The sequence below is a fragment of the Chelonia mydas genome, chromosome 23 (assembly GCF_015237465.2).
Source record: "Chelonia mydas isolate rCheMyd1 chromosome 23, rCheMyd1.pri.v2, whole genome shotgun sequence".
Lineage (NCBI taxonomy): Eukaryota > Metazoa > Chordata > Testudines > Cheloniidae > Chelonia > Chelonia mydas.
Genome location: NC_051263.2, coordinates 10,801,271 through 10,815,359, shown reverse-complemented (window position 1 = coordinate 10,815,359; position 14,089 = coordinate 10,801,271). Strand labels below are relative to the sequence as shown.

The 14,089-nt window shown below is 43.4% G+C and overlaps 1 protein-coding gene across 1 annotated transcript in view; it reads right to left on the bottom strand.

Annotated features, from left to right (window-relative positions):
• The window catches only part of LOC122463658 (butyrophilin-like protein 2), a 56,643-nt gene that overhangs the window by 24,026 nt on the left and 18,528 nt on the right, over positions 1-14,089 (bottom strand). Inside the window, exons 8-15 of the mRNA XM_043534725.1 lie at positions 13,998-14,063; positions 13,385-13,405; positions 11,666-11,686; positions 11,032-11,052; positions 7,069-7,089; positions 6,727-6,747; positions 4,604-4,624; positions 2,040-2,060 (exon numbers count right to left, since the gene is read on the bottom strand). Coding sequence (XP_043390660.1) covers positions 2,040-2,060; positions 4,604-4,624; positions 6,727-6,747; positions 7,069-7,089; positions 11,032-11,052; positions 11,666-11,686; positions 13,385-13,405; positions 13,998-14,063 — 213 coding nt within the window. The remainder of the gene's footprint in view (positions 1-2,039; positions 2,061-4,603; positions 4,625-6,726; positions 6,748-7,068; positions 7,090-11,031; positions 11,053-11,665; positions 11,687-13,384; positions 13,406-13,997; positions 14,064-14,089) is intronic.

Sequence of the window (14,089 nt, the reverse complement as noted above, 5' to 3'; positions counted from 1 at the left end):
GCAAGAGAGCACCATTTGACCTTTCCCCTCTAAACCCTAGAAATCAGAGCAAACTTACTGTTTTCCAAGTGGAGCCAGCCTGCAATAAATTATTTTATATATATATATATCTCCAATAAATGCACTGTCTTTTAATATTCAGGATCCATTCCTCCCCCATTGGCATCAATGGGACGCCTTCCAATGATTTCACTGACAGCAGAAACAAGCTCCAAGTTAACAACTATTCTCACTTTTTATAAAAAGAAAAAGGAGTACTTGTGGCACCTTAGAGACTAAAAAATTTATTTGAGCATAAGCTTTCGTGAGCTACAGCTCACTTCATCGAATGCATCCGATGAAATGAGCTGTAGCTCACGAAAGCTTATGCTCAAATAAATTTTTTAGTCTCTAAGGTGCCACAAGTACTTCCTTTCTTTTTGCAAATACAGACTAACACGGCTGCTGCTTCTGCCACTTTTTATATTGACATATGGCCAACCTGACAGCATTTCAGCCTCCAACACAGCTACCAGTATATCAAATACAGGATGAGAGGATACCTCAGTTTAAATTAAGGAATATCCAATGTCTTCGCCATATGATCCACTAACTCATGGAATGCCACCGCATCTTCTGAAGGTGAAAAGGCTGACTTGTCCCCTACATTCTCATCTGAGGATGTCATTTCTCCAGAGTCTGGATCTGACTCCTGCACTTCCATTCATTCCTCTTCTTCTGATAAAAATTCCCTCCCTCATCCCTATTGGAGATTATTGGATCTGAGCAGGAATGTCTCCTCACCTTCCCATGAGGAAATACATCACTGCTCAGCTCCTTAAACATATCTGATTCAGAAGGGTCTTTCCCCTATGGATTGGCTTTTGTCAGAGAGGCCAATGCCACTTCAGGCTGAATCCTCATGCCTGCCTTGCCCTTCCAATCGTTATTAACAGGATTGGCTCTAGTCATAGAGACTGACACCTCAGACAATTTCTTTTTCTGATCTTGACCTCCGGATCCTTTAGTATTATGGGTTTAGGAAGATGGTTTACTTTTCCTCCCTGTAGATTCGTCTGGAGCCAATGCTAGTCAGAACCTTGTCCTGTCCCAGTTCAAGATGGTTTTGGAGACAGTGCTTCTTGCAACGTAAGTGCCTGAAGCCTATTCTGTCTTCCTTTCTTTGCTCTCTTGGTAAATGTAAAGCAAATTGAACACTTGGACGGTGAGTGTCCTTCACCTAAACATGTTGTATCTGATGCTGGGAACACCGCTAGATAAGATACACACCTTTTGAAACTGGGTTTCTTTTTCAATTCCATTCAAGTAACTATCTAATCTCCTATTACTAAATGCTAACTAATTCTTAACTATTTGATTAACTACGTTTTAACGCTAGCCACTAATCATACCACAAAAGTATTCCTGAGCTCCACATAAAACTATTCATCTGGTCACAGTGAGAAGGAACTCACTGCCCCTTTTGTACCCTGGCCGTGGAATGCACCAAGTTCACTGAGGGGAGGGGTGAGAGAGGTGCATGAGCACTTCAATGGCTATGACTGGCTAGAACTCTACTGTTCAGGGCTGCACCGGTCTGGAGAGTTCTCATGAGTGAGAGTATGCAGGGGACACTTGAAGGAGAAGAATCTCTCAGTGGATGGTCCAGGATCCCATGGATAGAACCTGCTTTAACTTCAAAGTGTAGTTTTCCAGGCACATACTTTATCTCCTCCATGAGCTGGGAAGCCCATCCCCCTTGAGAGAACATTCCCCATGAGAAGCTCAAAGATTTCCCAGATTTGCCAAAAATGGCAACAAACTGTAGCTTCCTGTGACAATCTCACACTCCCAACCCAGCACAAACAACAGCCACTCCCAACAATCCCCCGATGAAATATGAGCAATGTAACCGAACTACCAGTTGCGATAAACTTCGCTAATCTCCCTCCACTTCATCACTGCTGTCCTTGGTTCCTTCAACAATAATACAGTCATTTCTAGCCAATATCCTCTCTCCTCTCAAGAGTAGAAAGCTGTACAACTTGGTGCTAACTTACCCCTTTGTCTCTGAAGCTCATCTGTAAAAGAATGACACACATTTGAGAATTACATAATTTTGCCCTTTTCTTCAAGCATCTTTTAAATTGCTTAATTTACCCCCTCCTGATAATTAAGAATGAAGCAGAATTCATAGACAGAAGCACTGTGCTGAATTTGACTATCAACCTCTAGGTCCTTCTGGACAATTCACTGTTGCTGGACATTCAATACATGCAGCTCCTAAAAATTTCTTCTCAAATCTGCAGGTGGTTAGGAGGCTGTTGGCAATATTGCACATATGACTAATGAAATAATTTCCCCCCTCTGCAAACATCTGAATACAAATTCAGGAAAAAAAATATGTTGGGAGTTTTCCAAAATCCTAGGGACTAACTTACCCAAGTGTTACTACAATGACGACATCACTGTAGTTACAGATGGGATGAATTTAGCCATGTCTATGCAGTGGAATGTTTTCAGAGAGAACCGATTTCTAAACAACTAATACACAGCATCCACAATTCCACCATATATCCTCTCTTTTTTCCTTTGCTTGAGTAGCAGGCTATATAAATCAATGAAAACGTACTCATTTCTCTCTGTTGTTGGTCTGCAAAAGAATGACAACTATTCGAGTAAGAAAATAATTCCCCTCTTCTTCAAAATAATTCTTTTATAGAGGTTGAGAGGGGGTAGATTCTGTTAGGTGAGAGTTATAAAAAGACAGCAACTTTTTTTCTTTATTTTTTAGAAAGGCCTAATTCATGACTGGGGCTTAAATAGGGTTGCCAACTTTCTAATCGCACAAAGCTGAACACCCTAGCCCCGCCCCTTCCTAAGGCCCTGCCCCCACTCACTACATTCCCCCTCCCTCTGTGGCTCGCTTTCCCGCATCCTCACTCACTTTCACTGTGTTGGGGAAGGGGGTTGGGAGGGGGTGAGGGCTCTAACTGGAGTGCGAGCTCTGGGGTGAGGCCAGAAATGAGGGCTTCAGGGTGCGGGCGGGGGCTCTGGGCTGGGGCAGGGAGTTGGGGTGCGGGAGGGGGTGAGAGCTATGGCTGAGGGTGTGGGCTCTGGGGTGGGATAGGGATGAAGGGTTTAGGATGCAGTAGGGGGATCCAGGATTGGGAGTGGGGCTGAGATATTTGGAGTGTAGGAGGGGGCTGCCGGTTGAGGAAGGGGGTTGGGGTGTGGGAGGGGGTGCGAGCTCTGGGCTGGGGGCTCTAGGGTGGGGCCAGGGATGAAGGGTTTGGGGTGCAGGAGGGGTCTCCAGGCTGTGGGGTCAAGGGATTCGGAGTGCAGGAGGGGGCTGTGGGTTGAGGCAGGGGATTAGGGTGTGGGAGGGGGTGCAGGCTCTGGGGTGGGGCCAGGGATGAGGGGTTTGGGGTGGAGGAGGGGTCTCTGGGTTTGGTGGGGGGCTCAGTGATGGGGCTTGGGGTTGGGGTGCAGGGGGGTGAGAGCTCCAGCTGGGGATGCAGGCTCTGGGGTGGGGCCGGGGATGAGGGGTTTGAGGGTGAAGGAGGGGTCTCTGGGTTTGGTGGGGTGCTCAGGAATGGGGTAGGGGATCAGCATTGGGGCGCAGGCTTACCTTGTGTGGCTCCCAGTCAGCAGTGCAGCAGGTCTAAGGCAGTCTAGTCCCTACCTGTCCCAGCTCCGCGTTGCACTCTGGAAGCGGCCAGCAGGTCTGGGTGCTAGGCGGGGGAGGGGGGATGGGAGAGGGGGGACAGGAAGCTCTGTGTGCTGCTCTCGCACGCAGGCACGGCCCTCCCCTGCTCCCATTGGCCATGGTTCCTGGCCAATGGGAGTGCGGAGCCAGTGCTCAGGGCGGGGGCAGCGCATAGAGCCCCGTGCACCACTACCTAGGAACTGGACTTGCTGGGCGCTTCCAGGGCACAGCGTGGTGCCAGGACAGACAGGGACTAACCTGCCTTAGACAGCACCGCCAACCGGACTTTTAACGGCCTGATCAGCAGTGCTGACCATAGCCGCCAGGGTCCCTTTTCGACCCATTCCAGTCAAAACCCAGACACCTGGAAACCCTAGGTTTAAATCAGTGTGAGAGTGCACTAGAAGCTCTGCATTTTCAGCAGGGATACTTCTGGCTATGGCTGTGCAGTGGACTGTTCTGTGAGGGAGGGGTGCTCCGGTCAGCAAATATAAAGCAAATATAAGTCCATCATCAGCTCCATCTCTGCATCAATAGAAGGTGGAGTAGGAAGAGGGCCTGAAACATAAGCCCATGTATCAGACATAAGACCAGAAATAAGAGGCCTGGTATGAGGCCTGGGCTAAAGTAGTTAAAATCTTGCCGCTATAACACAAAGTTAAGTTGTGAGCAAGAGGCAGGCCCTGCTCACAGAATTGATTGCAAAAGTATAGCTTGTGTTATAAAAGACTTGGTCCCTACTACACTGTAAACAAATTAAGTTAATCTGTGCATTAAATTTGGGTTACTGAAAACAAGAAGAAATGTAAAACAAACAAAAAGCTTTATTATGTTAACTAACTTAAACTGTTTAAGGTTGCAGCCCACAGATCAAAGAAAACAGGCGATATCACACCCCGAACACACCAAACTTACCCATTTCCCCCCGTAGTTGGGCTGTAAAGGAATGACACACATTTGAGTAACAGCGGAGTTTTTGTTCTATCCTGTAAACAAATGTTTTCTATATAGTATAACTTGGCAGAGGTGGCTGTTAGATGGGAGCTATAGAAAGACAGCAGGAAAAGTGTAATGGTCACAGGATGCTGATGGATAAGGAATTAGCTCACCCTGCATCCTCTACTCATACCAGTCACCCATGAATATCACTGTGACAGATATGGCAATTTCCTAAAATATCTTTGGGATATCTTACTGCACTGTTTTCTCTGTAATGCTTTCACCTTGCAAAGAAATATGTTTGCATATAAAAAGCTACGTGGTAACTCGTGCCTGCTGGCAATTCCAGCTGCACATAGCCTTTGAAGAGAAAGCAAAGTACAGATGCAGGCCAGTTTAGGCAGTCTGGCTTGCTGGGGATATCACATTGTAGGCAGGGAACTGTGCAGCCTGGACAAACCCCAGTCAGGAGGGAGAGAGACACAGATCTCTGCCCAAGAGAGGTGATGGCTGATGAGCCCTCAAGAGACCACAGAGGGGTAATACAGGGAGAGTTGCCCTGAACTGTGATAATCATGTCACAGTTTTCAAAATGTAGAGCAAGTGGACAGTCCATTCATTTAGCCTGGCTTTCCCACAGCTGCAAAAAGGAAAACAATGGGAAAGATTAGGAAATTTGCAAAAAAATGTTTAATAATTATTGCCTGCTAGCTTCCGGGAGGCATATAGACAATATGAGACACTTTATCAGAATGATGATTTGTAAGGTGATCAGACACTCTAGAAATAAAACTGCTGGACATTTTGAGGTAAATGAGACAGAGTAGGTAAGTAGATAAGTAGAAAGTTTAGAAATATAGGATATACATTGCAAAGCAGAAAAAAAAATCTGAAAATCACTACTGACAAATCAGTGCAAACTTATCACAATCATTACGGAATTGGACTGCAACAGATTAAATTAGATGATTATTATTTTTGGTTCTTGAACATTTGTTTAACAATACATTTAGCTGACTAAATTTTTAACTTTGTGAATAGCACCAATAAACCTTATTCAATGACCCACATAGTGCCAAATATATTGTACTATGTATATATTTTACCACCATCCTGCTGCTCCCAGCCTGTCATCACTGGTTCTCTCTCATGTCTTCCAAGAAAATGTAAAATATTTTTTTTCACAACATATGATGGTCACTGCATTAATTACCAATCCCACCTGTATTTAATATTTGCTTCTCATATGATCAAAGTTTAGCAGATTATGCAAAGATTAGCAGAAATCCACTCTACAGATTAGCCGTCTTGCTAAGAATAAATAAACCAACATTTGTTCCAACGGGAGTTTTGCAAAAGCTGTCATCTAATTCATCCTTGATGTAAATCGCACTGACTTCACAACAAGGATGAATTTGGCCACTGCTGTGTAGTAGACTCCACTGACATGGAGCAACACTCTAGATAATGAATATATATCACATGCAGTTCCTTCATGTCATGCCACAGCTGCAATCAGCAAAGAAGCTGAGGTTAGATCTCCTTAATATAAAGTTGCTAATGGCAGAGCGCTCTATATAAAGTTCCTGGGGCTTTGGAATACCCTCCTGACCCAGGTCTGAAATAGCCTGGATTGCCAAACTTTCAGAGCATGCTTCAGAGCTCACCAATAGGTTGAGGTGTTGTCAGACAGGAGTGAAGTTTTTATCTGATTTTGTATTTTGAAATAATTGGCAGGGCGCTCACAGTTTGCACATGGGCACATTGTTTAGCTGAGATAAAATAAACACATTTTTACAAATATATTCTTGCTTTTTTAATGAGAAAAGGTGGGTGAGGTAATATCTTTTATTGGATCAAATTCTGTCATTGAAAGAGACGAACAGCTCTGCAGAGCTGTTCCCAGATCTGGGGGCGGCGGGGGAAGAGCTCTCTGTAAGCTTGAAAGCTTGTCTCTTTCACCAACAGAAGTTGGTTCAATGAAAGACTTTACTTTACCCACCTTGTCGCTCTAATATTCTGGGACCGAAGCAGCTTCAATAACTTTTCCTTGTCTTGGTAGCTTGAGCAGAAGCTTACAGAAATCAATGTAAACTTACCCCTTTCACTCTGCAGTTGATCTAAAAAGAAAGTACACAATTTTCTTTAGTAAAAAAAAAAAAAAAGATTTAAATGGGAGGAGGGAGTGAGTTGGGATAGGGGTTTGTTAGCTGTGATTATAACAAGATTGCAGAAAAAACCCTGGGGCCTATTTTTCCCTGATGTAACTACACTGACATTACTGAAGTAACAGCAGAGATGGACTTGGCCACCACTGTGCAGTGGATTGCTCTGAAAGGGAGCACTGCTTTGATCAGCAAATATGAAGCATCTGTAATTCCATTATATGCTCCATCCCTTTCTACTTGAGTGGAAACCTACATCAATCAAGTCAAACTTACCCATTTCCATCCGTAGTCGGTCTGAAAAGGAATGACACAGATGTGAATAATGGAAGAGGTTGTTTTTTTTTTTCTATAGGCACTGACTTTTTGTTTTGGCCGGTGGGTGCTATTGAAGGGGTGTGTGTGCTGGGCAGGGTGGTGGTGCACTCTGCCAGTTTTGGGAGGAGGCTATTTTCAGCATATTTATATACTTCTTTCCTATTCTAATTATTTGAATGTGTCTATCACTGATATCATTACTATTTTAATAATGATTAAATTGTTATGAACTACATAATTACATTATCATGAATTACATTATATTAAAACTATTGCAATCACCTACAAGCTGTTTTCACTAACGTCCCAATTTAAAGACTATGTCTCATTGTAACTTTCTGGATGAAACTGTCAGCAATCTTATTTACATGCAGTTCCCTGGTATTGTCTTGATGCACATTAGGACAGTTACATTATTCAGTTGTGTCTGTCCCACTGATGACTGGAGATAATTTTTAAAGTCTTCTGAAGCTGGAGAATGAGTTCAGGATGATACAGGCACAACGAGAAGGATTCCTATAAATTTGCATTACTCTGGAAGCATAGTTATACTCCATATTCTTTACGAAAATATGTTTGTGGTAGGAATACGACATAACTAAGATATGTTTTATGCAAGATAACTCTTATAAGGTATCATTTGAAAGGTTATAATACACTGAATAGGATTATCCTATTTGTATGCATGTATCATTTCTGTATCTGAAATTAGGAATATTGACTATGTATCTATATTTCAACTATGCTACTTTGGATGACGCCCCCTGCTAACACTTCAGGTACAATAATGAAAAAGCCGGACAGTGCTGATGGTCCATCAGCAAGAGACAATGGACTGTAAAAGACCTTAGTCTTCCAGTGAACTTGTGGGTCAGCCTGTGAAGAATGGCCATAGGAACCCTACAGAGGCATGTGATCATGTCACCTGCTACTGGAACCCATCTTGAATTCTGTACTTTTCCAGGAGAAGCTGGGGAGGGGGGGTGTCAAACTAGGAAACAAAGGACTCCCGCCTTATGCAAATCCTATTTAAGGGTGGGAAGTGAGGTAATCCAGGTCATCAGCTCTACCCTGCTACCCCACCCAAGATGACTGCTGGAAACAACTAAGACGGGGGAGGGATAGCTCAGTGGTTTGAGCATTGGCCTGCTAAACCCAGGGTTGTGAGTTCAGTCCTTGAGGGGGCCATTTAAGGATCTGGGGCAAAAACTGGGGATTGGTCCTGCTTTGAGCAGGGGATTGGACTAGATGACCTCCTGAGGTCCCTTTCAACCCTGATATTCTATGATTCTATGAACTGGGGGAAACAACTGGACCCAGGCTGGAAGGGTGTCAGGCCTGTGAATAAGATTATTAGAATCACATTTAGGGTGAGACCTTACATGCAACCAGTTTCTTTAGCGTATTAAGCTTAGTTTGCATGCTCTGTTTTATTTTCTCAGTAATCTGCCCTGTTCTGTCTGCTACCTCCTTAACTACTTAAAATACTCCTGTTATTAAAATACTCCCACAGTATTCTTGTCAGCAAGTTAAAGAAGTATGGGCTGGATGGATGCACTACAAGGTGGGTAGAAAGTTGGCTAGATTGTCGGGCTCCATGTCTAGTTGGCAGCCAGTATCTAGCGGAGTGCCCCAAGGGTCGGTCCTGGGGCCGGTTTTGTTCAATATCTTCATTAATGATCTGGAGGATGGTGTGGATTGCACTCTCAGCAAGTTTGCGGATGACACTAAACTGGGAGGAGTGGTAGATACGCTGGAGGGTAGGGATAGGATACAGAGGGCCCTAGACAAATTGGAGGATTGGGCCAAAAGAAATCTGATGAGGTTCAGCAAGGACAAGTGCAGAGTCCTGCACTTAGGATGGAAGAATCCAATGCACCGCTACAGACTAGGGACCGAATGGCTAGGCAGCAGTTCTGCAGAGAAGGACCTAGGGGCGACAGTGGACGAGAAGCTGGAAATGAGTCAGCAGTGTGCCCTTGTTGCCAAGAAGGCCAATGGCATTTTGGGGTGTATAAGTAGGGGCATTGTTAGCAGATCGAGGGACGTGATCGTTCCCCTCTATTCAACATTGGTGAGGCCTCATCTGGAGTATTGAGTCCAGTTTTGGGCCCCACACTACAAGAAGGATGTGGATAAATTGGAGAGAGTCCAGCGAAGGGCAACAAAAATGATTAGGGGACTGGAATACATGAGTTATGAGGAGAGGCCGAGGGAACTGGGATTGTTTAGTCTACGGAAGAGAAGAATGAGGGGGGATTTGATAGCTGCTTTTAACTACCTGAAAGGTGGATCCAAAGAGGATGGATCTAGACTATTCTCAGTGATAGGAGATGACAGGACAAGGAGTAATGGTCTCAAGTTGCAATGGGGGAGGTTTAGGTTTGATATTAGGAAAAACTTTTTCACTAGGAGGGTGGTGAAACACTGGAATGCGTTACCTAGGGACCTAGGGAGGTGGTGGAATCCCCTTCCTTAGAAGTTTTTAAGGTCAGGCTTGACAAAGCCCTGGCTGGGATGATTTAGTCGGGATTGGTCCTGCTCTGGGCAGGGGGTTGGACTAGATGGCCTCCAGAGGTCCCTTCCAACTCTGTTATTCTATGATTCTATAGTTAATACATTTATTTCTGGTTTACAATATAACTCAGTTTGTGTGATTTCTAACTGGGGGATGGGGGGCAAGAAGTTGTGCATACTCTCCTCCACATTGAGGGAAGAGGCAAATTTCATATAATTTTGGGTTTGTACTCCAAGGGGGGTGGACATCTGGCAGTGGCAAGCCCCTTAAGCTGAGCCTTCCCAGAGTGGATCTCTGTCTCTCTGTGCAGCTGTGTGTGGTCCTGCCTGTGTGCTTAGCTAGAAAAGCTAGCCCAGCGAGACCAGGTAAAAAGGGGCCCAGGCTGGCAGAATAGTCTGACTCAGCGGTGTCCCTGTACACTAGGTGACATCCCAGGGGGTCCAGAAGGTCACATACGGAATAGGCAATTTTATATACATATAAAAGCTCTGTCCTTGTCTCCGTGGGTCCCGCATTTCCTGGAGGATTTCGCTAGCCTCAGAGGCTCACTGTGACCCTCCACGTAACCCTTCTCTCTCTAGAGACAAGGGTCACAGTCTACCGAGCCATTTTCATCATAAGCCAGCAAGGGAGGTGAGGAGAAGCTATCCTCCCTTGCACAGTTTCAGCTGTCTCCCAGTCTCAGTGATTAATCGGGGGCGGGGGCAAAAGGGGGGAGCCGGGGCCCGCCCTCTACTCCAGGCTCCAGCCCAGGGACCCTAATAGTATCAGCTATGGTAGCTGACCTTTTAGAAATATGACATGTACAATTCCCTGGGCTACTTCCCCGCAGAAGCCCCCACTTCCTCAAGCTCCACTTCACCCTTACCTCAGGGCCTCTTTCCTTGTGCCTGATATGGTGTGTACTGCTCAGTCTCTCCAACAGCACAACTTCCTCCTACAGCTCCTGACATCTGCACCCACCTGACTAACTGGGAGGCTTTTAACTAGTTTCAGCCAGTCCCTGATTGGCTTTAGGTGTCCCAATCAACCTAGCATTCTCCCTGCCTTCTGGAAAGTTCTTAATTGGCCCCAGTGTCTTAACTGACCTGGAGCAGCTGCTATTTAACTTATCCTGGTACCAGGGATTTGTTTAGCCTGGAGCTAATATATGTATGTCCCACTACTTTTCTATAGCCATCTGGCCTTGCCCCGTCACAATTATATATATAGATATATATTGAATATATATATTGTTGCCTGCTATGAGGGACTTATATTCCAGCACGAAATACTAGAAGTATTTAGGTAAATGTGACAGATTAGGCAGCTAGATCAATTAGACAGCTCAGTAAAATAGGATATACATTTCTGAAAGAGAAAAATATCTGAGATCAACTGCTTAGAAATCATTGTAAACTTACCATAGTCATTGCAGGATGGCTCTGCAACAGATTAAATCAGTTCAAAATGTGCATTTTGTCATTGGAAATTTGGTTAACATTACAATTGGCTGATTGAATTGTTAACTTAATGAATGGCTTATTTAATGAGCCACATATGACAGAGTCTTTAATCTTTAATACTTGTGTTATGTTATACATATATAACCACTATTTCACTCTCCCACTATCTCTTGTACCATCAAGCAATATTATCTATTCTTCACAGTGTAGGATCACTGTTTTCATAACATCTTCATCCAGGTTCATGCTGTATTTGAAATCTGGCTCCTATCATATCTATCACTATGCAAAGGTTAGGTGAAATCCAACCTTCATAGTTATCCTCTTTCTGGAAATTAATGACATTACATTTGTTCCAATAGGAATATCCCAAATACTCTGAAAAAAATGCTGCAACTTAATCCTTCCTTGTTCTAACTGTACTGACTTCACTGGAATTACAATAGGGATGAAATTCACCAGTGCAGTACAGTGGACTACACTGAGAGAGAGTTGTGCTCTTGTCAATAAATATAAAGTACACACAGTTCCATCAGACGTATCATTTAACATTGGCCTGCTTAGAAGGCTACGTAAATCAATACTAACTTACCTCTTACCCTCTGCACTTGGTCTGCAATGGAAAGACATAGTTGAATAAATACATATTTTTGCCTTCTTCTGTAAACAAGTGTTCTGTATGGTGGGCAACTTGTCATGGGTTTTGGTTAGGTGTGATCCTGAAGAAGACTGAAACAAAGCCGGTCACTGAGATCTCATGACCCTGGTACTTCACATTGGCACCCCACAAAATCCTGAGTCAAATTCCAGATCAAGGCTCATCTTTAAGGAAGTTTTTGATATGTACACAAGAGGAGACAGAATACACTTGTCAACCTTACAGCAAGATCTCTCTTGAGGGCTCCCAGATCAACCATGAATTGGTCAACCACACATGTTGAACTTGTGAGAGCAGCAGATGAGGCTCCCAGCTGCTGTAAAAAGACCAAGTAGCTGCCTCTGAAGCAGGCGAGAAGGCCTCAGATATCACTGGTTCCAGAGCAAATGTAGCTTTCCCAGCCAAAACACAGAGAAAGAAGGGAGGAGGAGAAAAAGATGTGCAAAAAATATTTTTGCAAAAAAAGAAAGAGTTAGATTAGGTAGGTAGCTTATGTCGATAGCTCTGTGTGTTACTGCCTGCTTCTGTGAGGTACTGAGCACCCTCAATTCACATTTGGCCAAATCCATAAGTCTTATTCAGATGTAATTCAGGCAAAATTCTCAAAAGCATAGATAGTTCTCGGAAAACATCCACTAAATGTGCATCAGCAGTCAAAAAAGCTAACAGAATGTTAGGAACTGTTAAGAAAGAGATAGATAATAAGACTGAAAATAACATTATGACACTCTATATATCCATGGTACGCCCACACCTTGAATACTGTGTGCAGTTCTGGTCACCCCATCTAAAAAAAAATATGTTAAAATTGGTAAAAGTGCAGAGAAGGACAATAAAAATGATTAAGGGTATGAAACAGCTCCCATACAAGAAGAGATTTAAAAGACTAGGACTGTTCAGCTTGGAAAAGAGATGACAAAGGGGGAATATAACAGAGATCTAAGAAATCATGAATGGTGTGGAGAAAAAGAAAAGGCAAATATTATTTACCCCTTTGCATAACACAAGAACTAGGGGTTACCTGATAAAATTAATAGGCAGCAGGTGGTTTAAAACAAACACACAACACACACTCAACCCATGGAGCTCACTGCTAGGGGATGACGGCCAAAAGCATAAATAAGTTCATGGAGGATAGGTCCATCAATGGCTATTGGCCAACATGGTCAGGGATGCAAGCCTGTGCTCTGGGTGTCCCTAAGCCTCTGACTACCAGAAGCTGAGACTGGACAACAGGTAATGCTGATAAATTGCCCTGTTCCGTTCATTCTCTTTGGCACCAGCCACTATCAGAAGACAGGATAGTGGGTTAGATGGATCATTGGTCTGACCCAGTGCGGCCGTTCTTATGTTCTTAATGTTTAAGAAAAAGAGTATTGTGCCATTAAAGACTAAGTAAAACCTGTATTTGGTCCACTTAATCCAATGGACTATTCATGTGGGTAAAATGAGTTTTCACCCAACTGAGCATTTTCAAAATCTGAGCCCTACAGTGAAAGGGTTTTTGTGTTTTGATTGTTTGTTAGTTCCTCTTGCAAAGTGGATTATTAAGCAACTAGTGTGGAGAATTGAAATGATAGGAAATACATTATTTCAATGAACCAAATAGAAACAAATCTGAGTGCAACTACTTAGAAATGAGGCCAAACTCACCAATCACATTCTGGAACTGGCCTGTAAAAGATTAATATTGATCAATGTACTTAGTTCATGTTCAAATTCACTAATTGCATTTTAAACATCATGAACATCATAAATTAGCCACCTTCAGTGAGCTTCATGAGGACAAATATTTGGATCCAGTAGTTTTGCTATCAGCAAATTTGACCAGCATTGTGTTCTCTCTGCTGCTTTCAGTCAGCTTCTCCTTGTTTCTTTCAAGGAAAATTAAACTCATTCACTTGCAATATGACAGTTTTTCCATTGATCCCAAGGCCAAAAGAGACCATTCTAATAATCTAGTCTGATCACCTGTAGAACACAAGCCAGAGAACTGCCCCAAAGTAATTCCCAGAGCAGAGTTTTTAGATAAACATCCAATCTTGATTTAGAAATTGTCAGGGATGGAGACTCCATCACAACCCTTGGTAAATTGTTCCAATGGTTAATCATAGAATCATAGAATGTCAGGGTTGGAAGAGACCTCAGGAGGTCATCTAGTTCAACCCCCTGCTCAAAGCAGGACCAATCTCCAACTAAATCACCCTCACTGTTAAACATATACACACCTTATGCAAATTAAACAAAAAAAAATAAGTTAACTTACTTTTGCATTTTCCAAAAAAATGTTCGACAGTCACAGCAATAAACAGCAAGATACAGATTAAGAAACCTACTGAAAGATAGAACATGTTACTA